At 47.5% G+C, this 24,525-nt stretch overlaps 1 protein-coding gene across 6 annotated transcripts in view; it reads left to right on the top strand.

The window, feature by feature from the left end:
- The window catches only part of LOC101922861 (glycerophosphodiester phosphodiesterase domain-containing protein 5), a 208,475-nt gene extending 190,102 nt beyond the window's left edge, over nt 1-18,373 (top strand). For 5 of the 6 annotated variants that reach the window (XM_055802250.1, XM_027776857.2, XM_027776858.2 and 2 more), the window contains 8 exons: nt 443-593; nt 1,915-2,133; nt 3,647-3,804; nt 5,694-5,841; nt 9,342-9,424; nt 12,187-12,201; nt 15,944-16,056; nt 17,441-18,373. In XM_055802250.1, the coding sequence (XP_055658225.1) occupies nt 443-593; nt 1,915-2,133; nt 3,647-3,804; nt 5,694-5,841; nt 9,342-9,424; nt 12,187-12,201; nt 15,944-16,056; nt 17,441-17,556 (1,003 nt within the window). In that variant the 3' untranslated portion in view covers nt 17,557-18,373. The remainder of the gene's footprint in view (nt 1-442; nt 594-1,914; nt 2,134-3,646; nt 3,805-5,693; nt 5,842-9,341; nt 9,425-12,186; nt 12,202-15,943; nt 16,057-17,440) is intronic. The other variant, XM_027776860.2, reaches the window with a different exon arrangement.
- The last annotated feature ends 6,152 nt before the right edge of the window (nt 18,374-24,525 follow it).

The raw sequence follows: 24,525 nt of genomic DNA, 5'->3' as shown, positions 1-24,525 counted from the left end.
CTGCTATTAACAATTTGAGAACAGTTTGCACGTGTCTGTGCGTACAAGGTTTGAAAAAACCTCTGACGTTTTTGGGAGCTACAGACACTGTGGAAAGCTTTGGTTTGTGTGAGCATTCAGGGTGCGTGTTCCTGTCCAAGCTATGGGAGTTTGGCACTCTAGAAATTTTTGAGGGGGTGGTGGGAGGAGGGAGGGGATGGGTAGGGTTATGTCCACGTGTGAATGACTGCAGACATCTTGCAGGCATTGCAGAGGCTTTGTTTTCTGGGTGTATCTCATTTCAAGTGATCTGAGGGAGCTGGGGATGTGCTAAGCTGGTTGAGATCTTCATAATGATTTTGATGTGAAGCCATGAGAGAGGCTGGAGTGGGAACGGGCATTTCTCTGGTACTGTGTATGCGGTTATGCACCTCCACGTGTAACGGGGCCTCTGTCTTTGCAGCTATGATGGAGTGCCATTTCTGATGCATGACAAGACACTCAGGAGAACCACAAATGTGGAGGAAGTGTTTCCAGAGCGGGCCTATGAGCACTCCTCCATGTTCAACTGGACTGACCTGGAAAAGCTTAATGCTGGAGAGTGGTTCCTACAGGTGGGTACAGCCATGGAGAGAGTGTCCTGGGGCCGTGACTGTGGGATGAAAGCTCACGACTAAACCTTATTTGAGGTGGACAGGTGTAGATCCATCTCCTTGGTGGAGTGGTCTGAAGTGCAGCTAGGCCAAGTGTTCATGAACCACATTTAGTTTTGCTCTCTACTAAACTCAGACTTGGTCTAAAAGACATGTTCTCTTCCTGTACCTCTTCTACCACCTGTAAGAAGGGGCCTTAATGCTTGGTTGACACCACAAAGAACTTCAGGAGGGAGGACGTGATTATAAAGAGAACACAAGAGACAGCATGTTATGTGCTGTTCCTTTTTCTTTTAATTTACTCTTGGAAACAATTGTCTTATAAAGAAAAAGCAAGAAATTCAGCCTTTGAAGTCTGGAGAGAGGGGGATGAAATGCTGTGGGATGGACTTGTCCCATCTTTCAGCATGCAGCCAGGTTGCAGGTGGGACTTCTTTTTGCCAAGCTGCTCTCCAGACAGTGGCTGTATTCTGCTTGAAGCGCACTGGGGGTGGTCTGGAAGGAGGACTGCAGCGCTCTGGCACAACTCACGCACTTGAATGCGGTTTGCCGAGGCGTTGCTGCAGTGATGCAAGCTCAGGTACCAGTTTCATATGCCTGCCTGGAGTTCCCTGGGTGCCTGCTTGGTGGAAGCCTGAAACCACTGTAGGCTTCACTGCCGTTCTGAGCTGAGCTGGTCTGTGGAGGTGTGGTGGGGATGTCTATGTATTACAGCTGTACAGAAACTTCCTTGGCTTGCAGGTGTGGTTGTGGGAGTGGGAATGCAGGGAAACTGCTGCTTGCCAGATGAGAAGGGCCAAGGCAGCATCTGGAAGGCTGTTTTTTGGCACGTACTTTGAAGCAGTCATTCCTGAATGCCCTTAAGTCAGGAGACAGTCTCTTCCAACAGCCCCTCGCTCCTCTCTGATCACTTAGTTGTGTCATAGCTGGTCCTTTTTATTTTTGGATCCTGAAGAATCCTTGGTGATTGTGTACACAGTGTGAGAAGGTACCCTTTTAGCTCACTACCTTGGAAACTTACATGACTGGCCTGTAGCTCTGTTCTTCCTCTGAAAATGGGGTTGACCTGTCCAGCACAGCTTGCTTTCACTAAGGATCTGTGGCCTCCCCTTGGGCAGGGAAACTGAGGCGTGGAGAAACACTTCAGCAAACTGCAAGACTGTCATCAAAATAGCTGTTGGCATGTCCCACTGTGGCCAAGGTGGGATAGAAAAGGGTCTTCAGTTGTACTGGGGAGTCTGGACTTCGTGGGATGTAATACAGGGATGTGCTTTGCTTTCAGAATGACCCTTTCTGGACAGCTGGGTCTCTCTCAAAGTCTGACTACTTGGAAGCTGCCAACCAGTCAGTTTGCAAGCTGGCAGATATGCTGGAGGTGGTCAAGGACAACACATCACTCATCCTGAATTTCCAGGACCTGCCATCAGCTCACCCCTACTACAGCACTTATATCAACATCACCCTGGAAACCATCCTGGCATCAGGAATTCGGCAACAGGCTGTGAGTTCTGTGGGGTTGGCGATGTTTCCAAAATTGCCTCCTTGTGGGTTTCCCTAAATCCTTGAGGGTCTCCATTTGGGCATCAATCCTTCAGTGATCCGTTTCGGACACTTGATTTGAAATGCTACCCTATGCCAGGAAGTCATGTTGGGGAGGACTGTGCCACCAGGCTGGTGGCACCAGAGGCTGCAGCTTGGCTAGACCATGCTGTCTTCTCCTTAGATATTGGGATGGAGAACAGCAGAAAAATAGTTGAAATAAGATGTGGGGTTGTGAAGTGGTATTTCTCAGCCAGGTTTCATGGTTACCTATTGAAAATGCATATGGCTGCATCTGTGCTGCTCTGATGCTTTGGTATAGAATCATAGAATGATTTAAGTTGGAAAAGATCTTTAAGATCATCAAGTCCAACTACTGACCCAGGACTGCCAAGTCCACCACTAAACCATGTCCCTAAGCATAACATCTACAGGTATTTTAACTACTTCCAAGGATGGTAACTCCCCTGCATCCCTGGGCAGCCTGTTCCAGTGCTTGACAACCCTTTTGGGGAAGACATTTCTCCCATTAGCCAGTCTAAACCTCCCCTGGTGCAACTTGAGGCTGCTTCCCCTTGTCCTGTCACTGGTTCCTTGGGAGAAGAGACCAAACCCACCTCGCTGCAGCCTCCTTTCAGATAGTTGTGGAGAGCAAGAAGATCACACCTGAGCCTCCTTTTCTCTGGACTAAACAACCCCAGTTCCCTCAGCTGCTTCTCATAAGACTTACACTCTAGACCCTTACCCAGCTTCCTTACCCTTCTTCAGGCATGCTTCAGCACCTCAATGTCTGTCTTGTAGATGAGCATCACTGAGTAATTAAACATGGGTTCAAGCAATGCAGTGCCCAGTGGTACTGCTGAGATCACCTGGCTGGGTCCAGCCTCTGCGCAGCGCAAGCCATAAAACTGCCCAGCTTGATTCCTGCATCCACTTTACATCTAGCAGCTCAGCATGTTAATAGTAATTAATTTGACACACTTTCGAAGTGTGGTAGGAACTTGGGGAAAGCCTTGGCCTGGGTTGGAGTAGATATAGCCCTGATAAAAGAAGATTAATAAAACTAGTCTTAGCCATGGGAGCACGAGAGGCTTCTCCACGCATCCTGTCTGTGCTGTCAGTTTTTTAGCCTTATGCCCTTAGTTCTCTTTTTGCCCTGAACTGGGCACAGAGGTCAGGTTTTCAAGAAGCCCTTCTCGTGAGCCTTTGGCCTGATCCCCTTGTGTACCTTCATCCTTTTCACCTCTGAGATGTTGTGCATTGAAGTCCTTTGGGTTTGAGGATAATCCTGGAATATATTGAAGATGTGGGAGGATCTGAGTGTCTCCTAGACAATCTGTATGACAAACAAGGCAATGTCTCATGTGATTTTGCTTCTGGCTTGGTGCAAACCCGCTGTCTGCAGAGTTGCCTCATGTTACCAGCTTTGCGAACCATCTTTGCCATAGCTGTCCTTGGTCTTGCTCCCTCCGCAGGTGATGTGGCTGCCAGACATGGAGAGGCAGCTGGTCAGACAGATTGCGCCAGGTTTCCAGCAGACTTCTGGCCTCAAGCTGGGTGCGGAGCGCATGAGGGAGAAGGGCATCGTGAAGCTCAACCTGCGTTACACCAAGGTCACGAACGAGGATGTCAGGTACAGCTCTCTGTTTGGACACTGCGTGATAGCCCATGCACTCTGTGGTGGGTGTTCACAGCTCTGTGCACCCTTGTGCCCTGCATGCATCCCTGGCCCAGCAGCATTTCTTCTGATCACCCTAGGCTGTCTTATCTGCACAGAGATATCTTTTTCAGATGGACTTGCTCTTGAAAGCTTGAGTTGTGCAAGCTTGTCCCTACCCATCACCCAGAATCCAGGCTGTTCCCAAGGAGCTGACTCATAACTCTATATGCTAATTCAGTATATGATGATCCTCTTTGAAGCAAATATATTAATTGTCTGATTCTTATTACGCTGTCAGCTTTGGGGAAAAAGTGAAGGCTTTTCACACTGAGTACCTGCAAGTGCTGTTTCATCTTCATTAGCAGCTGTCCTTTGCTGCTGTTCATTCACTATAGACTTGCTATCACAGAATTTTGATTTATCTGAAGTCTGGATATACTTTCAGAAATTCCTCTTTGCAAAGAATTCGCCCATTTCATTACTGTCTTGTGTCAGGTATTTGGACTCATCAGGTCTTCTGTTTGAGAATGCCACAGCATTTCTCTCCTGCTTGAGCCTGTATTTGAACCGTTCCGCGTGGTAGCTCCCAGCTTACAGGTTTACAGAAGAAAAATATGTCCAAAGGAGCGGTCTTACTGTATGTTGGGGCTGGATGTAGGGAAGAGCTGAGCCTGCAGCTTTTTGAGAGCGTGGTCCTATTTAGTGTAGTGCATTGGTGTCTTTCCGTGGCTGCCAGCAATTGGTCTAGTTGCTCACCCTTAAAACCAAGTCTGTGCTTTACCTGCAGGATAATTTCTGCCTGGTTTTGCCCGCTACTTACATCCTCTATCTCCTGGAGAGGACCATATGCCAACTCCCTCAACTGTAACAGCTCATCAGCCCCAATGAGACATCAATCCCACCTCAGCTGTCTCCAAAGTCAGACCTGCCACCGGAGTGTTTCTCGAACCCTGAAGGCCTTGTGGTGCCCAGTTAAATGTTGCTGCGGTCCTGCAGCATGAGCTGGAGCAGGCTCAGTAGGCCCTGGTTTAACACAGTTCTATCAATCCCCCCAAAATGCGCATCTGCGTGTAACATTACCGCAGCCACCTCTGCCCTTGAGAATCCCTTAGCCTTTATAGCAACTTGATCACGTTGTGAGCTTTGAGATGTCCACAACTTTTACAGTGGCTTTCCACCCCAGAGTGCTTTGCCCATACTGAATCGCAAGGATTAATCTCTGTGCTGCCCATGCAAGGGAGATTAGTGATGCTTCTGCTTCATAGATAAGGAAACAGAGCAATTTATGCCAATCGTATGGGCACAGGGAGTCCACTGTCAGTGCTCGGTTTGCTGCTGACAGCTCCTGTACCCCCAAGCTTGCAGTTTTAGCTTCTTGGAAGATGACCTCAAGAGAATGGAAGCTGTAACTGTGCAACTATCTGTAAAATAAGGGTATGGAAGTTGTTGAAATTGATGTTGGAAATGAATCTGTTGGGTTTTTAATTAAGCAGATTGCCTATGAAGGGTTACAAGCATCCGAGTCTGATATTAATTTTACGTGGCTGTGACAAGGCAATTGTTACAAAAATGTGCTATGTCCATCATTCATGTGGAGGTATCTGAGGGGGTCTGTGGCCTGGCTTGGATAGCATTGAAGAGGTGAAGAAAGCTTTCTGGTTCAAACCATTTGATTACAATGCCCTTGGGTCGCTTCTGAAGTAACTGTGCCCTGTTAAAAAAAACCAAACTTTCATGCAATTCAAACCCAGTAAATTTAGCTGTGATTACAGAAGTGACTGATGGCAAGAGCTCTCCTCTTGGAGATGAGGGTCTGATGTTTGCTGGGAGACTCATATCTCACCCTGTCTGTCTGCTGGCAGGGACTACACCATGGCGAACTTGAGTGTGAATCTCTACACTGTGAATGAGCCCTGGCTATACTCCATCCTGTGGTGCGCTGGCGTCCAGTCGGTCACCTCCGACAGCTCCCACGTCCTTCGCAAGGTGCCTTTTCCCATCTGGCTGATGGTAAGCACGATGCCTGGGAAGGTGCTGTGAACCCCTGGAAGGAGGGGATGCAGTGGAGGGGTGCAGAGGTGGCCACTGCAGCCATAGGGCTAGTGGTTTTCTCCAGGAAGCTTTTGTTGGGTTCAACGTGCTATTGGGCTTGAGGTTTTTCCCCCCTCTGTATGCCTAAGCCCTGAGCTGCTAACAGATCAATGATCCTCTTGCATAATCCCTTCCTTCAGATCGCCTCATCTCTCCCCACACAGGGTTTGGGTTGGATCCTTGGAGATTGCATTGCATGCCCCATTTAACCCACATGATATTTTCCATTTTCATCTGATGGAAAAACATCTTTCCAGACCTGCTGAGCAGCTCTTAGAGTTGCAGGAGAAGCAGGCTCATAGGTGAACCAGCAGCCTGGCTCCTGTGTGTTGGCCAGGCTGCAAAACTAGCTTTTTGCCTGTTTTTAATACCCCATGAGGACAAGTTTTACCTCTGGCTACTGCATTGTTGGACAAGAAACCAGAGACCAGAGGTAGCCCTCTTTTCTGTCATGTAGCCAGTAAATGCTCTAAAAACGCCCCTAACACTTTGAATCTCTGAACCAAACAGAAATATTCACGTTGGATTGGAGGGAAAATGATGAAATAGTTGCATCAAAGTATTCCCCAAACAAGATCTCAGCTGTGGAGGTGTAAGTGCATGTCGCGGAGGGGCTATTTTCTGATGACGGATCCTGTTGGGGGGTAGGACAGGAGGCAGCTGTTCTACCTGCTGCTCTGGCAGATCTGCTCGGCAAAGGGGAGAACAAGATAAGCGCAAAGAGAATTTGATGGTAATGAGCTACCTGCATCTGTAGCTGGAGATGGGACCTCAAGAATACTGCCTAGATGGATGAATGTCTATGCATGATGTCCTTAGCTTAACCTACTGCTTGTGTCTGACCACACAAATCCACGCTGGTGTGTGCTGAAGCTGGAGAATTGGAAATAGTTTTATAAAGACTGAATCTGTTGGCAGAAGATATTATCATCGTCTGGGCTGTGCTGCTGCAAACATCTGTTCTCCACTACAGCTGTCAGGAGTTGTGGGCACATCACTGGCAGCTTTTTACTCCAAAACCCTCTTTGCTGATACTTGGAGCTCTCCTCCAAGAGCTTTCCCATCTGCTGGGTTTCCAACTCAGCCTTCTGCTGCAGGTGCACAGTCTTACATTACTGGCAGCATAAGAATCCCCTGATTTCCAGCATATTGAAGTGCCTGAGTGATGTAATCTAAATAGCTTTGCTGCCTGAGCCCCTCCACCACATGGCTTGGGAGCTGGAGTGAAACAGTTGTTTCTGCCAGGCTTTGGCTGCCCAGTGCCCTCAGGGGCTTCGCTGGGCTTTATCGCCAGCTGAACAGCACAGATCATTTCTGCTTCATTCACTCGGGGCGATTTGCAATTGCAAAAATACATTTAACTTGTGTTTCAGTGAAATAAAAAGTAAAACAAAGAAGAAAAAGTGACAATGTCTTTCCCCTCTACTCTTGATGGAAAGCTGCTGGTAAGAAAAGAGGCCACCAGACATGGCATAAAGGAGGAGTTTGAAAAGCTTGAGCTGGAGTTCAGCCCCCAGTTTGATGCCCTTAAAGCAGGGGCCTGGTGTGGGATCCTGGTCTGCATTTCTGGGAGTCGCTGTCAGAGCCAGGGTTTGAGCTGCTCTCTGCCTAGTTACACTGAATTGATGAAAGGTTTGATGGTCTGTAAATGTGAGGATTTCAGGAATAGGACTTATACTGGGTAAAATTTCTAAAAACCCAAAGTAATCTGACTGAAACAGCCCTGCCTTAAAAAAAAAAAAAAAAAAAAAAAAAAAAAGGAAGGAACTGCAGGTGAAATATAGCAAATTCCTGAGCTTGCGGATGGAGCAGAATAGCAAGTTGTCTCCTTAAGAGATGTTTGCTGACCCATGGTCCCTCCTCTGCAGTGCTGAGGAGGCATCAGTTTGCTGAGTCGTCTTAGTATTGATGTGTGGGGTGCATGTCTTTGGAAAAAATCCAGTTTTTCCCTTTTAATCAACTTGAAATTCCATTTTTGTCACTTATAAAACCTTGATTTGGTACCAAAAACTTCTAGCTTTGAGCTTTCTGCAGGACTTGGGGCCGGGAGGGGAGGGGAATAAAATATATCTATATGTAATGCCTGTAATCAGATGCTGGAGTTTGCCCAGAAAGCTGTGTTCATGTCTACCTATTGCTTGGGGTATATCATAAGAAATGCAACTTTTGCACTCGAGGAAAATCTGTTGTTTGGGTTCTTCAGTTGTGAAATACCAACAGTTGCATAAATGAAAAATTTAGATGTGTAGATCTTCTTCTAATTTAGAAGACTCTTGAGTTCTCAATCAAAGTAGTTATGATGGTGCTTTCCCGCCAAGAAAATGGGAAACACGTTTTGTGTGTCTTCGTCTTAATAGATGCAGCAAACATAACATTTAGTGTCACTCTTCTGTAATTAAGCTGGGAAGTAACGAGAATTAAATCTCAATCAGAAGCATTGACTAATTACAGCATTACCCTGCTAATTCTAGGGCACACTTTCACAGGATAAAGTCAGAGAGACAAAGATTCACTGAGCAGAAAAATAAGTTGATCTTTTCTGGGAGACAGAGGTAGCAGAGTTGGTGTCTCCCAACAGGTTTTATCCGTGTCACACTACCGTTGCGTGAACTCATCCGTATGCATTACGTACTCTGTTTCTCTAATGAAATATTACTTGTGTGCATTAACGATGGTGGTTCTGATGGATCTGCCTGGTATGAAATCAACAATTTCTTCCTGGCTGGGACTAGTCCAGGTTTGGGATAGGAGAAATTCTTTAGCATCACTGGTGGCTCTCCTGGGTCAGTGCTTTCTGAGCATCAGAGTTGATCATTATCGCTTCACTTTGTTGTCTTTCCTGGGCAGCACAGAAAACAATGTGAAATAGTGTACTTCTGTGCTTGGTTCAGACTACGAGTTCAGCTGGGTTTAGCTGGTGCGATGGTCACAGCTGCTTAGACTGGAAAATAGAGCCAGAGCTACCAGTGCCTGAAAGGACAGAAATTGAGAAGTATATGCTTATAGCATGGGGACTGTGCAGAACAGCCAATATTAGCACTCAAAATGGACTCCGCATGTCTCGTGCAATGTGTATACATTTCCTTGTTTTCCCACAGACTTGGGTTTCTAAACACCATCTTACCCTCACCTCGGGGTACAGCTGAGAGAGAAAACTTCCAGCACACAGAGCTCTGAAAAAATGTCAGCACACAAAAGGAGGGAGAGTTTAAAATTGTTCCTGTTTGCAGTTTTTCATGATAACATCATTTTGGATTACAGGCTAGCATTAGAAATGTCATAAACGTTGTGATTTATGCGTGACCCCTGCAGTTCTGTGCTTTTCTTTCTGCCCTGGTGGTCACTTTAGCAATGTGTGATCTCTCTGTGGCTGTACAAACCAGAAGGTTTAAGGTCTGCTTCTGTTTTTTGTCTTCCAGCCTCCAGATGAGTACCACCTAATCTGGATCACGTCTGATCTCATTTCATTTATCGTAATTGTAGGAGTTTTTATATTCCAGAAGTAAGTAGCATTGTTACAGCTCGAGTCTCGTGTATCTGTGATGTGTGTTCTTATTCAGAGCATGGGGTGGAGATGGGAGAGAGGAACACCATGCTCCTCAGATGCTTGGATTGCAATAGCAGGGAAACTGTTTATTAAAAATCCTTACAAAGACTGCAAACAATAATTCCACTTTTGAGATGTGACAGTGAATTGGATACGCGGTCACTACTTTTTAAGAAGAATGAGAGATGTCAAAATAGTAGCGATAGATGCCTTGCTCCGCTCATAAATGTGTGTGGGAGAGAAACTGTAAATGCTTTAGGGAAATGGACATTGAGAAAGAGGTTAAAGTGCTTTAAAGGAAGAAGAGATGTTTTGAGATTCCACCATTAGAGTCTTCAAAATGAACTTCTTAAATAGTTTGTTCCCATTTGGATGAAGAAATAGAAATACTATGATTTTGCAAATCACATCAGTTGCTTAGTTTGATGCATAGAGAAAGTATCTCCATTTTCCAAAGAAAAGGGGAGAGCAAGGATTTGATGAGTGCATGGCAGAACCCTCTGTTAGCCAGGGTCGCTGAAAACAAACGTGGAGCATAAAACCTAGGAGCAGAGCAAGTTCAGACACTGAGCACTGATAAATCAGGAGGAGGCAAATCAACTTCCTAATGGCAGAGTTGGCCAAGCTACCCTCCTCCTGATTATACCAGAGGAAACCATGGTGTCTTCCCAGTGATGTGCCTTTTCTTCTAGGAGGTGTTTTAGCTGTCAGTGGTGACAGTGTAATAACACTCTCTGGCAAAAAGCATGAGCTCGGAGAGATGCGCTCCCTCCCGCGAGAAGTAGCAGCCTTCTCCTGGGAAAGTGTGTCATTGGCTCTGTAATCTCATCTGCTTTGGCATGCACAAATGACTGTCCTAGAGACATGAAGGGACCTACATTTTCCTTCTTAATATCCAAAATGCCTTCGCATTAGAAGCAGCAATTTAATTTGCTTCAGCCTCATGAGCTAGTGATTTTGCTGTTGTCTTGTCCCAGATCATCTGCTTGCAGTAATCTCTTTTGCTCCCCTGGGTGCATAATTACCCAGGTATTTTTGCTGTGTTACAGTAGGCTATTGCTCCTGCCAGCACTTGTTATGGATTTGACTTCAGGCAACATATCGGGTTCGTTTATCATTGTGTCTAAATTCATGACTTGCACAGTCCCACACTGGTAAATCTGTGCCCAGTGGGTCCCCAGTTCCAGCATGTGATAATGGAGTGGGCAGCAGATTGGATCTCCTCTCAGATTGGTTTTCCTAACAGTTAATGAAACCACTGACCAAGATGAGATCAATTTTTTTTTTTTGAGAAATCTTATCTGAATTGTGGGTGATCAAGCCAGAAGGGCATTGTTGCTGTTGTTGTCTGGAAGCTTCCTCCACTCGCTCAGATTTGTCAGTTGGTTTAGTAAGAGATGTCCCTGCTCTTCAGACCCTGTATTTCTCTGTCAGATACAGAAATAGACGGAGGAGTCTGGAGGCAGGGATTGACCTCTCTGAACAGCAGAATTTGAAGGCCAAGTTGATGAGATAGTTGCAGTCTTCTGCGTCATCTCCCCAGGTCAGTTTTAGAAGGCTTTCCTGAATCGGGCCCAGGAGACCACAGCTGAAGAAATTCAACTGACTCAACCTGCAGAATGGGAGCGCTAGGTCCCAGAGCACAGTGAAATGATGTGTGCTTGGAGAGAGGGAGAAGTCACAGCTATGTGGACTCTGCAACAGCTGGACTCTTCCTCTCTGCACAGATTGAATTTGTTCCACTTTGGAAGAGGCTTGATGGAATAGGGCAAGAGGAAGCAGGATAAGGAAGGAAAGCAGTATTGCAGGATTTCTCTTCTACCCTCTGTGTAAGTGTGATACAGGTGAGAAGAGCTGGAAACAGCCACCAGCTTTCCTCAGGGTCCACCAACCTGAAGCACTGAGCTCCCTGCTCAGCCTCTGGACCTGACGTAGAAAGGCAGTTGCTCAGAGAGGTCTGTCTGTGTGGGGTCTGTTGTAGCAGGGCCAAATGTCGTCTTTTGGATCTCTCCCTTGAGACAACTCAACCCCAAGTCAGTAAAAGGAAGAAGGAGAAACTCTAGTACCAGAGGTTGGACTTTGTGCAGCAAATGCTCTTCCAAGAGCCTTGTGCCGGAGACACCCATTTCCCTGCTGTTCCAGTTTCTCCACCACATGAAAGAATTGACAGCAACATTGAAGATATATAAAAAACAAATCACGGCACAATTGCCCAACTACTACCTGCTGATGTGATTCAGCTCCAGGATAGCGGGCTTTGCATTTGGCCCTCGGTTTGGGGGTGGGTGGTGGTGGGGTTTTGGTTTTGTTGTTTTTTTGGGTTTGTTTTTTTTTTTTGGGGGGGGGGGGCACAGTGGTGGGGTGCTGTTGTTTTTTGGGTCAGTGTGTCCCCCCTCAAGTCTTTTTTGGGGCAAAACAGCTGCTTCCTTCATGCAAGGATGGGGGGGGTGGGAACAGAGCCACCGCTTCGATGTGCTCGTCCTCTCTCCTACGCGTGGCTTGTCTCTCCTCCTTACCCACGGGTAGGGATTGCTCCTGCTATTCTGCTTCAGCCCTGGTGACAGGATCGTGGCAGCCTCTCTCCGGAGGGGAGTACCAACTGTGATGACTTCTAACTGATCTTTTTTTGCCTCTTTGCCTTGTTTATTTTCTTACTGCTCTGACTGTTGTGCATGTTCCTCCTCTTTCTCTCTCTGCTGCATTCTGGCATCTCACAGCTATCACATGATCAGGTAATTCTGGTGCTTTCCTCCTCTTTCTCTTTTTTTCATTCAACCTTGCTTTCTCTCTTTCTTTTGCCCTCTCTGCTATGGCTTCACTGCAGATGGACAGGGCAGGATACAGCTTTTCATGATACTTTCAACATCTGGCTTCACAGAGGGACCATCAGGGTCAGAACATTGCATAGGCCATAGCCATGAACACCATGGAAGTCTGATGCTGCAGCCAGTGGATGTTCTGAAAGCATCCTGACCTTCTGTTACAATGATCTAAGTCGCTGCTTTTTAAAACAGCCCTATTCTGAGGTCCTGCAGCATGCTGTAATTGGGAAGTTTCCAGTGAATGTAATGCCTTCTCTATGGAAATAATTCCATGCAAAATACCCTCTTCCTTCCTGCATTTACCAGAAGTTTTTGAGACCAACCTCTTCTGAATTGGCCAATTCTAAAGAAACTAAGGTAACCTGTTCAGCTATATAAATAGTGCTTCTCTAGCCCTGGGAATGGATTAATAAGGCCAGTAGTAGCTGGAAAGGTTTGGCTCAACAATTGCTGCACTTGGAGCTGGGGATCCTTCAGGAGTCTCGTCGCAGTTGCAGCACTGAAACTGAAAATGCAGGGTGAAAATAAATAGCGCTGCACCCAGGAAGGGTAAGAGCCTAGGATGCTGGATTTGAAGTGCTGTCAATTGGAAACCCAGATTTCTCCTTGTATTGGCTGGCTGCTCACCCATCGTTTTCACCCGTTTGGAGGGAAGCGCTGTTGCTTTTCTGCAGTAAAGCCTTCGCCGTGTCCGTACTCGGACCAAAGTCTTTGAGTGCCTTTCTCCATTCCTTCAGTTGTGTGCCATAGGGTAGTGTTTCTGAGGACCTGGCTGCTTCCTATCTGTGATTATCTGCCCCTCTGCCTACGCACCACCTCAAGGGTCAGGGTTGGCCACCTGCCAGCATTGCCTGCTCCATGAGGTTTCTCGGACTTGGGGTGTTACGTCCCTGCGGCATCTCCCCAAAGCAGGACCTGGCTATGGGGCTGGGCAGAGCCCTTCTGTGGGTGCAGGGAGGTTGGGTGTTTTCCTCTTCTTGCCTGCCCTTTGCTCCCTGGCCCATGGATAAGGAGAAGACTGGCATGGAGGTAGACAGGCTTTTGGCAAGAGCAGTTGCAGGATGGGGACTCTGGTTGCAGCTGGCTTGGCTCTTTGCTCGCTCCCATCTTATCACCTCAGTACCAATCAACCTTGTTTTCTTCCTGACCTGTCCCTCTCCCACCCCCTTTCCCTGCCATTTAGCATCTGCCCTCCAAACCAAGGGTCTGGTCGTGGCCCTAACATGGTGTATGCTGTCTCTGTGTTGTTGTCCCAGTATTTTTTAGTCTGTTCCCACCCTGTGTCCGTCTGGTCTGCTTTGATGCCAACCTCCCAGAACAAGACCTACCTGCTGTCTGTCTGGCCTTTTTGCACGCTGCTGTCCTAAACGTGGTCGATCACAACAGAGTCCAAGGGGGTAGGAGAGGTGCTATTTTCTTTTAAACAAGCTTTCTGTAGGCCAAAAGGCTACTGAGCACAGCAGAGAGTATTTCATATGGTATCGATTGGAGTTGTATTGTGGTTAAATGTACTGGTGGCTCTTCTAAGAGAGGGTATTTCAAAGTACCTCTGAAAAATGGGGTTACCCTCTCCTAGCTAGTTTAATTGGAGTAATGCACCCCTGTGACAAGAGTCACTTGCCCCTTGTGCATATTTAACCACGCTGGGTTTGACTGCAGCCGCCATGGGAGAGGGAGAGCAGAGAGCAGTGCTTTGTCTTCTTGGCAGGAGGAGAAAAGCCCTTGGTCCCTGCACCCCTTTGAGGCTGGGCTGTCTATGCCTCGGAATGGCCCGTGCCCTCCATGGGATGTCTAGGACCTATGGGCAAGAGATCATCCTGCCTTTTGGCCACACAGCCCAGCCTGATGCTGAAAACCCTGATGGTGTGGGCAAAGACGAGACTCATCGTAGCAATATGTTTTGGTCCTGATTATAATTTATCGGAGGGTCTTTTTCTGTGAGATCCTGTGCGCTCGCAACCACGTTGACCTTAGTGGGATCTGCCTGCAGGGGCCACAAAGGGCAAAAATGGGGGTCTTCCATCAGGGTGGCTCAGCTTAGATGATGATGATAGAAGAAAATAATTTTTTAAAATTTTTTAATATACTTTAATATTAGTCTTTGTCTCCTTGTACTTCCTCTGTCTTGCTTCTGTCCGTGGATCTGTGCGTTGTGTTGTGGTGCCATCCCACCCCTTTTCTCTGTAGCGGAGCATCTGCCTTCCGTCCACACCCTGGTCAAAGCCTCTGGTGCAGTGTCACCTACTGGGATTTGGGAAGGGGATGGAAACCCCATGGAATCAACAGCAGCTAGCTTTTCCTGGGAAAAACTGCAGAACCTGTTTTGTGGATGTTGCTTTGTCAGGCTGATTTGTGGACCCAGGCTGGAGATGTGTGGGGCTCCTCAAATCCTCTGCTCCTGGGTAGGGGCCTAGAAATTTAAGAGAAGGTGGTTGCCACCTTCTAAAAAAATATTTTTTTAAAAAAAACCCTCACCTTCTCTTGTGTGGGTGAGCCACTAGATGGTGCCAGAAGATCAGTAATCGCAGAAGCCACCCTAAATCCCTGCTGTTTCTCCTTCAGAAATGGCCTTGTATCATCCCTGGCTCTGGCAGGGAGAATGGCATTATCCTTGAAAGCCTTCCTCTGCGGTCAGGAGGTAGGACAAATTGGTGGGGTGTGGGCTATGAAAGCCTGGCCTGAACAGCATCCCTTTGCAATGGGATTTGGGGTATGGCTGCTTTCTCTGAGGCCACCAAGCCCTGTTTTCCCCTATTGCAGCAGCAGCCCACTTCCCTTGCTAATGCCAGCAGCTCTGCAGCTGAGGATCTGCTACAGGGGTGCTCTCAGGCTGAAAGCAGCCTTAAAAGCAAAATCTCCCTTGAACTTGCTCCTGTTGCTTATTACTAACATCAGTAATTTTCTTTACATGTGTTCAGTAATGAGAATAAGAGTCTGGCTAATTTTAAGTCAAGCCAAGTTCCCATCAGCCTCATACTGTTCATGTGGTAGAAACTTCTGGTGAACACTTGAGCTTCATCAAAGCTTAAAAAGTGGAGGATGTGTATGTAAATATTCCGAAGTAAAGACCTGGTATTTGGGGAGGGAAGTGCACAGGGAGAAATTAACATTTAAGGGCACTGTATGTGACAGCCGCCTGCATGGGGACTGCTTGCACTTTTCTGCAGAGCAGCTCATGGCAGTGGCTTCACTGTGTCTCAGGCTTGAGAACTGGAGTTGTCTTTGAGCTCTCTTCTCCCACAAACGTGAGCATGTCACTCGGTGAGGAAAAGATGGTTTCTTTACTTGGCTTGGCCTCTTGTTCTGTTCCCTTTTCCAACCCTAAAAGTCAAAACAGCCCTGTCTCCTTTGGGCAGCTGAATAGCTGATGTGATAGAGAAGGATTTGGGACATCTGCAATCCTTGTTGGAATTAGTGGAATTAGGATGCTCAAGGTGGTCAAAGATGACCTGCTTGTATGTCTGTACCCCTCTGAGATAACATGCTCATCTCTAAACATTCTCCTGCCGTTCGGGGTTGTGCAGATGCAAGGGAGCAAAGGTGTTGAGGGTCTCTGGGACTTGTTGGTCTCCACATTGTTGTGGCTGCTTGGATTGAGGATGCTGCCGTGGTAGGAGAGACCAAGCCCTAATACCTCCTTTTTGTCTTGCAGGTGGCGCCTAGGAAGCATCAGAACCTACAACCCAGAGCAGATCATGCTCAGCGCTGCTGTCCGCCGGTCCAGTCGGGATGTCAAGATCATGAAGGAGAAGCTGATCTTCTCAGGTACAGATGGGGCTGGCCGGTCAGAGCCGTTTATACCATCCCTCAGCTGTCACCCTGCTCTCTTCTGATGGAGGAGGTTGTATCGATATAGGTGTCATCTCCTGCTGGTGGGACAGGGAAAGGGTGACTGGGCTGACCCTGCTGCACTGAACCACTTGTGGAATATGGTCATGGTTTATCCGTCCCAAACTGTTGCAGGTCTGAGCATGGATTTGCTCAGAAATCCTGCATTTAACTTCCCAAGTTATGCCATGCAGCTCTCACTGTCCCACATCTTCTCTGCTCTCAATTGTCAACAGTGTGTCAAAAGCTATAAACCCCTTTGAAATAACGGAGTAAGTCACTGAAAATAGTGGTGATGAGTTTGGGGTAAACCTGGAATCCAGTGGCACTATAGATAGGTTGAGGGGTTCCTGATACCCTTGTGCTCTTCCCAGAGGATTTGTGCTGGAACACGCTGGCAATGTGTCCATCTCACCCCACCGCTAAGAAAGATTTCAGAAACGTGTACAAAGAGGGAAGCATTTAGCTTTAAAAGAGTAAAGTTGGTGCATGAAGCTGGAAAACTTATGTTTGAAGGAATGTGAATATAACCTCCCCTTGAGCTTTGTTATGGGTTTTCTTTCTCTGTATTTAGTGTCTAGAGACTTGTAGCGGGGTCAGGGTTTATTGTACTGGGTGCACACACAGAGCAAAATGATGACTCCTGCTTCAAAGAGCTTATTGTGTGACATGCAGGCCTGATTCTGCCCTCTAGAGATGGTTGAAAATGAGATGTAAATCAAGGGAGTCCAGAGAGGGAAAGCAATTGGTCACAGCAGAATTAAACCTCCCCAACTATTCTAGACATAAAATATCCTCAGAGGCAGGGAACGCATATTAAAGTTTTGTGCCTCTGAAACAATTTTTTTTTGCTTAGGGAGGGTGTTTACAATTAAAACACTGGTGGTTGCACATTTTTTCCCAGTGAAACCAGTGACTATAAGAGTCTACCCTTTTCCAGAATGGCCATGTGGGTAGAGATTACGTTTGAGTGTTTTGCTCCCTTTTCTCACAGGTGACTAATTCAGCCTCATAGCATCATGTGTATGGGGGGTGGGGTGGGGGGTGTGTGTGTGTGTCTAGTTTTGCCTCTGATGGTGGCAGGATTATCAAGGTCTGAAATTTAGAGGCCATCTCCTATTTGAAAGCAGATCCTGTTCAGAACTGATTTTAAATGGGTGCAGTGTTACTAAAGTTAGGGTGAAATCCCTGTAGGATCAGATGGATCTCATGTGCTGGAATCACACAGCTGCTCAGTGCCTCGGTTTCCCCATGGGGGGTGTGTGTGCTCCTGGGACTTGCACCCCTGTGATGATGTCCCTGCTTTCTCTGTGCTCCCCAGAGATCAACAGTGGCGTGGAGACCACAGATGAGCTGTCTCTTTGCTCCGAGAACGGCTATGCCAACGAGATGGTCACACCCACGGATCACCGGGATACCAAGCTGCGGATGAACTGAGGGGCTTCGGTCCAACCCTGGTGCATGGCTGTCCCACACATTCGCTCTGGCAGCGAGAGCCATGCTCCTGCTTGCTGTGGGATGGGAAGCTTTGAGGAACTGCTGGTTGGGCGGAGACCCCTTCCCATACCCTATCACTAGCTGATCCGCCTCCCTGGTTGTGAGGTTGGGGGGCTTATTTTTGTAAATATGTAGAAAATCTGATAATTTTTTTTTTTAGTGTAATTTTTCCAGGGCATGAGTGGAAATACCGTGTTCATTAAATCCTCGACCTTATGGCTGAAGTTATTTGAATCTTGACGTGATAGCCTGATTCCCTTTGAGGGGTTACAGAAAGAACACACTGGACATATCTCCCCTTTCTCCCTCTTGCCCTGCTCTACTCCTTCCCTTGGTGCAGCGACTGTGTAGCTGAACATTGTGATGTTCTTGTGAAGTGCTGTTTTTATTATGGGTGGTTGTTTGGTTGGCTTTTTTTTTTTGTTTTCCCCCTTTCCTGGGCAATGAAGTTTTAGCTCTAACGCAACAGGAGACTGTTTGGAGGAGAGAAGCTTTCCTAGGAGAGGAGATAGCACTGCTCTTCCCTGCTGAAGTTCAGAGCCAGGGAAGGGGTTGCGCTGGCTCAGTCACTTGAGCACCTTCTTCCTGTCCTGTCCAACTTCCACAAAGACTGGATGCTCACAGGGAAAGGGCTTTCTTGAAATGTCCTGCTGCGGTCTTGAAGGTAAATCCTGAGCGGTGGCTGGAGGCTGGCCTCTGCTGGCGGCAATGCTTTCTCTCCCCCACACCCCCTTTTTTTTTATTTAAAAAAAATAAATATCTTTCTGTCTTCTCCCTGATTTGGGCTCTGTCGGGAGCCTGGGTGGCTTGCAAAAAGCAATGCCATGAGCACCATCACTGCTCTGATCTGGCTAAAGTGCCTGCCACTCTAAGTGGCATTTGCAGTTGCTCCTTGCTTCCCTGTCTTTGCATCTGCATAAGAAGAGAAGGTGGTGGTGCAGTATGAGCTTCCCCCTCTTTGGGCCAAGGAGATGCCCAGGGGTGAAGTAGCTGTAAATAGTTTGGAAGGTGAAGCAGCCCTGGAGTATAATTTATTCCTGCAAGGAGACCTTTCCTCCTTGCTTTAAAAGCAGGATCTTTAAAGCTGCATGTTCATGTCCTCCAAAGGAGTGACAATCTTGCAGCAGATGCTGACAGGCTCATGAAAGCAAGAGCTCTCATCAGCGTGTTTCCAATGCAAAAGGCTTTAAACCAAAATCCTAGACCAGACTTAAAAGAGGTAAAAAAAGAAAAAAAAAAAAAAAAGTCAGAAACTAAGTAGATAGTAGTTGAATTTTATCCCCTCCCTGAAATGGCTCGCAGCCAGCCCAAGGGTGGTCTTAACTCTCTGCTCTTGACCTTCAAGACATCATGGAGAGAAGCCTGGTTTGGGGTCACTGGGCTGTTCACACGAAGCTGGTTCCCAAGGCAGCTGAAGCCAGCCAGAAGGCTGCTGGAGCTGTGAATGGGCCTTGGCTCAGTCCCCATGGCCTTCTGGTATTGGGTTGCTTCCTTCCTTGCTGGATTTTGGTCGACACAATGTGCAACGTGAGAAATCCCTTTGAGTGCGAGCTTCCTTTCAAGCTTGGCATTCACCGCCTTGAAAGCAGTGGGACCATCAAAGTTGTTTACCGTGGGGGGAATGGGAGCTGAGTCTTCGGGTGCTAGCCAAACTGGGTTGTAGAGCCCGTGAGTGGCTGGGAGAAGTCGTCTTGCAGAGGAGAAGGTGGTCTGGGGGATGCTGATGTGCATCACACACCCAAAGCAGGCTTGGAAAGGCCAAAAATAAGCCATGATAAAACCAGCCTGAGCAGTTTGCTTTGGCAGCACTGAACAGCTCTATCTTTTTTAAGATGTGCTGCAGTAGTATTTTGAAACCCCAGAGTCTTGGGCTTAGTGTCTAAGAATTTTGGGCAAAAGGGGCCATCTTATCTGTGTAAAAGAAAAATGCCCCTATTGATTATGAAAATATGAATTGTGATGCTTTAATAAGCACCTTCTAAGCAGTGTAAATCCAGACTTTAATTCCTTTGCATCTGCCCTGGGGTTTTATGAATGTAAGTGGAATAAGACCCCAGTCCATGGTTCCTTTTACTTTCCCCAAATACTGTCCTTCTATATGGTACTCTCTCAAGTCTGTGAAACGCTGTGGGTTTTTTTCTGCAAAACTGCAAGGTTTTGGTGGATTTGAAGGCTTTTGAAAACAAAGTTGCTTCTCCCTTTAATGTGGTGCTGTATTGAAACATTCCCGGTGGATTGTTGTTGCCAAGTCAGAGATGTGAAATCTAAGCATCTGTTGATAATCACCTGCATGTTCTGTTTTTATCCTTAGAGATTACTTTATTGAAAGGTCAAGTGCTTAAAATCTTGGAAGTGTTAAAAGCAATCCAAAAAAGAGTTGTTTTCACAATTCATTTTTCTTTAATCTTTTTAATGATGAGATCCAAACTTCATGCGTAATGCGCTGTCTGTTACCATTATCGTCCTGAATATTTGCTACCTTTTTTTAAAAAAAAGGATGATACTTTTTTGATGAAAATAGAGCTAGACCAAAATAAACTCTGCAATGCTCTGTGAAATAAACTGTTAGTATTCCCCTGCCAGTCTGCAATGTTATTTTGTGTTCTGAGCTCGCTTGCAAAATGATGCCGCCTTGATCTTCTTTCTGTGTTTCTGCTTTTTTGTGCTTCGTGAGGGAGCTAAAGGTTTGACCAGAGGGAGGTTTAGAGATCTGTCCTTCTTGAGATTGGTGCAGTTGTGTTGCATCTCCTCTTGATGACACAAAGCTGAGCGATGTCGTTGAAACGCCTGAGGGACAGGAAGCTATTCAGAGGGACCTGGACAAGCTCCAGAAGTGGGCCTTTGTGAACCTCATGAGGTTTAACAAGGCATGTGCAGGGTTCTGTGCCTGGCAGCCCCTGGCATCCATGGGGGATGCAGGGATGGAGAGCAGCCCTGCGGAGAGGGGCTTGGGGGTGCTGGGGGATGAAAAGCTGGACATGACCCGGCAATGTGCGCTCACAGCCCAGAAAGCCGCCTGTGCCCTGGGCTGCATCCCCAGCAGCGTGGCCAGCAGGGCGGGGGAGGGGGCTCTGCCCCTCTGCTCCCCTCTGCTGAGACCCCCCACAGCGCTGCGTCCAGCTCAGGGGTCCTCAGCATCAGAGGGACACGGACCTGTTGGAGCGGGCCCAGAGGAGGCCACGGAGCTGGTCAGAGGGCTGGAGCCCCTCTGCTGTGGGGACAGGCTGGGAGAGCTGGGGCTGTGCAGCCTGGGGAGGAGAAGGCTGCGGGGAGACCTTATTGTGGCCTTTCAGTACTTAAAAAAGGGGCTGACAAGAAAGATGGGGACAGAATTTTCAGTAGGGCCTGTAGCGATAGGACAAGGGGCGATGGTTTTAAACTGAAAGAGGGGAGATTCAGACTAGATGTAAGGAAGAAATTTTTTACGAGGGCAGTGAGACACTGGCACAGGTTGCCCAGGGAGGTGGTCAATGCCCCATCCCTGGAAACATTCAAGGCCAGGTTGGATGGGGCTGTGAGGAACCTCATCTAGCTGAAGATGTCCCTGACCGTGGCAGGGGGGGTTGGACTAGATGACCCTTAAAGGTCCTTTCCAGCCCAAATCATTTTCTGATTCTATAGTTCTCTACCATCCAAGTCTTATAAGACAGTAGCTGAAAAGCAGTCACATGGAAAGAGGTGGCTGTGCAGACCCAGGTCTTAAACAGTAACCACAGAATAATTTTTCAGTGTTTGTGGCCATGTAGAGATAATGATGCACCCGTAGAATCGATCAGGCATGAGTTTTAAACCAAACGGGAAGCAATTTAACACACATTATGCAAGTCATTGACCCAGGGTGCTGCGAAGGCCAGAAACCATAAGCAGGTTTGGAGAGGAATAAATGGCTTGTACATCCATTAGCACTTATTAAACACAGGACTTGGGTGCAAGGTCCAGCTTGGGAAGTCCCTGAGCAGTTCTTTGCTAAAAGTGTATTTTAAGGGAAAGGCTTGCTTGGTGCTTGCTCTGGGTTTTTTTTTATCCTTTACCCCAGGATCTGCTCCCAGCTGCAGACTGTGTGTGCTTTGGGTGAGAGAGGGTCTTGTCTTGGTCAGCGTGGGATTATTCTTTGTTAAGCAGCTGTTTTTTCCAGCCCCTGAATGGCTGCATTTAACTGATAGTTGAAAGGGATTAAAGTAAATACAGTGCTATCTCACTGGTTGGTGATGGGTCGTCAGTACTGTGTCATGAACTTGGCTGGCTCTGGGAATACCGTCTGAGTGTTAAATAGAAAATTGCCCTTAGGGGAAGGGGTAGAGCTCCAGATAACTACAATATTGAATAATCCCTAACTGGAGGCTGTCGTTGCTGTACCCTAGGGAAAGATACTGAAAAGTAGAAAGGAAAGAAGCCAGAGTCATGTAGGCTGTGCCTGTTGTTCAAATAAAAGAGCTGAGGATTGGTTGCTGGCTCTAAGCCCAAATGGCTTGGGACAGCCAGCATTGTGCTATTTAACTCTTTTTCTTCCTTTCTAAAACTGACCTTTACCTTTAAGGGCTTTGTGGTGCAGCCGAGATAGTTCTTGTAGTATCTGGGATTTTTTTCTAACCCTTTAAATTTGCCAGTAGGTTGTAGTCCTGGGGTCTGTGAGGTGATTTTGCTGTGACCATGCCCTAGACCTATGTAGTTATCTGCCATAAGAAGGATCTCTTATACCTCAGCTAAAGCCTTGATATGATGTAGTGGCCAGAAGCTTTCAAAGTTCGTGTGAAAGTTCTAGCCATGATATGAGCAGCAGCAACATGAGGCTGATGGCTCGTTCCCCTTCTGGACTCTAGGTGCAAGCAACCTCTTCTTGCCTGAAGCTCCTGACCAGGTTTCAAGCTTAGTTTGAGTATTGATCATATGTGAAATAGGAAGCCAAATTGTTTTTTTCTCCTTCCCCCCCCCCCCCCTTCAGCCTCTTAGTTTTCTCTCTTCTGTCTGGACCCTGTTTCTGTTCTAGTTACTTCTCTGCCCCTACTCATCTACTTGGCTTTCCTGCTTCAGTTTCTTCTCTCGGAGGCTGGTGACTGCCCTTCACTTCTGCCAAGTGCTGATGGCGAAAAGAGGGTGTCCTGACTCTCCGTAGCAAGCTGGAGCCATGGGTGGTGGTACCAGGAGTGCATAGAGGCCCGCCCTGGACAGGATGCATTTCCTTCTCTTGGGCATGTGGTGGGGAGGTACAGACCACAGCATAATCAAGTCCTAGTGACATCTCCCTCAAGATGTCTCACTGTGGCCTCTGTTCCCTGCTTTATCCAAAACTCTCTTTGACCCTTCCTCGTGTGCTTTTCAGTCTTTTTTTCCTTGCTTTCTCTTCAGGTTCACTGCGTCTGTTCTTCTTCCTATTCCTTTCTCCTGGCACTCCTACTCTGCTGCTCCTTCAGGAAGCTTTGGTCCTACATTCACAGATGCCCAGAATTCCTGGTTCTATATACTTGTATTTCTCTTTTGCACCTTTTTAATGCTTGTAGCTTTGTGCGTAATGGCTTCCGTGGGCCATGTTCCAGGGGCTGGGCATGTTTAATGTGAAGAAGGGAGAGTCCTGATCCATTGTAAGATCACTGCTTCTGATCTCTGTGTTTACCCTGAGAGAAGACCCAGGGCACTGGGCGCAAAGGAGAGGCTGAGCTCCTGCCCCTGAAGAAGGCGTCCTTCCTGTGGTGCTGCCTAGCAGACACCCCTTTCCAACACCCCCATGTCCTGCAGCTCTGTGGGATATTTAGTGCCTTTGGTGTCACGCAGAAAGGCCATGGTGTGGGTTGTGACACAGCCTTTGCATGGTGACAGCTGCTTTGGGGCATGGTGACATCAAACTGGAAGGTCTAGGGCCAGGTGCAGCCTGGCTGTAGAAATCCACTTGACAGGCAGCTTGGCATGGGCGTAGGGATAGCTGCACCCTGGAAAGCCTTCTTGTGGTGGGAACTTTGTGCATTTACAACTGTAGTAGCTGGTCCCCCCTACCCCTGGGGCTGCACACACTGCTTGAAGCTGAGGTTTGGTTTTGAACAGGTTGGTAGCCCCATGCTTTATGGCTGTAAGGAGGTGACAGTTTTGCAACCTTGCTGAAGACTTTCCAATAGTCTGGAGCCGTTTTTGCTGGGCCCCACAGGGCAGGATCAGTGCTGTGCTGCCATTTGTCTTGATGACCCGCTCCCGGTCATCTCTAGCTCCACCTGTGCATAGACATGGTTGCACCCCTGGTCAGTCAGTGCCGCCTGGCAGTGCCAATTCTATCAGGGTGGAAGGTCCTAAGAGCAAATCCCCCGCAACGCTCCCAGCCCACTGCACAGGCTGGGAAACCACAGTCCCTTCCAGGTTGCCAGTGATTCATATGCAAATGTTGGAAGCAAACAGGATGCCAGCTTGTGCCCTCTGTCCCAGGGATGGGAGCAGAACAGAAAGGAGCCAGCCAGCAAAAGCGGCGGTGGTGCCCCCCGAAAAGGCAATTGCACTGTGATGACAATGTGCAGTGGCTGGTTATTATTAATATTTCTCTTCTGTCTATGTGAAATAATACAAGTTGTTCAAAGAGATGCTGGGCAAGAGAAGGCTGGCTGCATCACATCAGGGGGTCTGACAATCTTCAGTACAAGCGTTGCTTTGTGGGGCTTCCCCAGGGCTGCTTTGATCCCTGCTTATAACCATTTAAAAATTCAGCCAACAACTGGGATGGAGTTACAGGGGAGGGTGCAGAAAGCCACATGGGGCAGACCTCCCCTTCTGTCCTCATCATCCTCAAGGACATAATTACCTAATTATCACACATTAACAAGGGGGACTGCAGCTTCTCCCTGACCCACCCTGTTCTTGCTCCAGGAGTCTTTTTGCTTACAGAGCCATATTTTATTTTTCAGCTTTAGTGTGGTTTCCAGCAAGATGAAG

Source organism: Falco peregrinus, chromosome 4 (genome assembly GCF_023634155.1).
Source record: "Falco peregrinus isolate bFalPer1 chromosome 4, bFalPer1.pri, whole genome shotgun sequence".
Lineage (NCBI taxonomy): Eukaryota > Metazoa > Chordata > Aves > Falconiformes > Falconidae > Falco > Falco peregrinus.
This window is presented reverse-complemented; position numbering and strand designations above follow the sequence as displayed.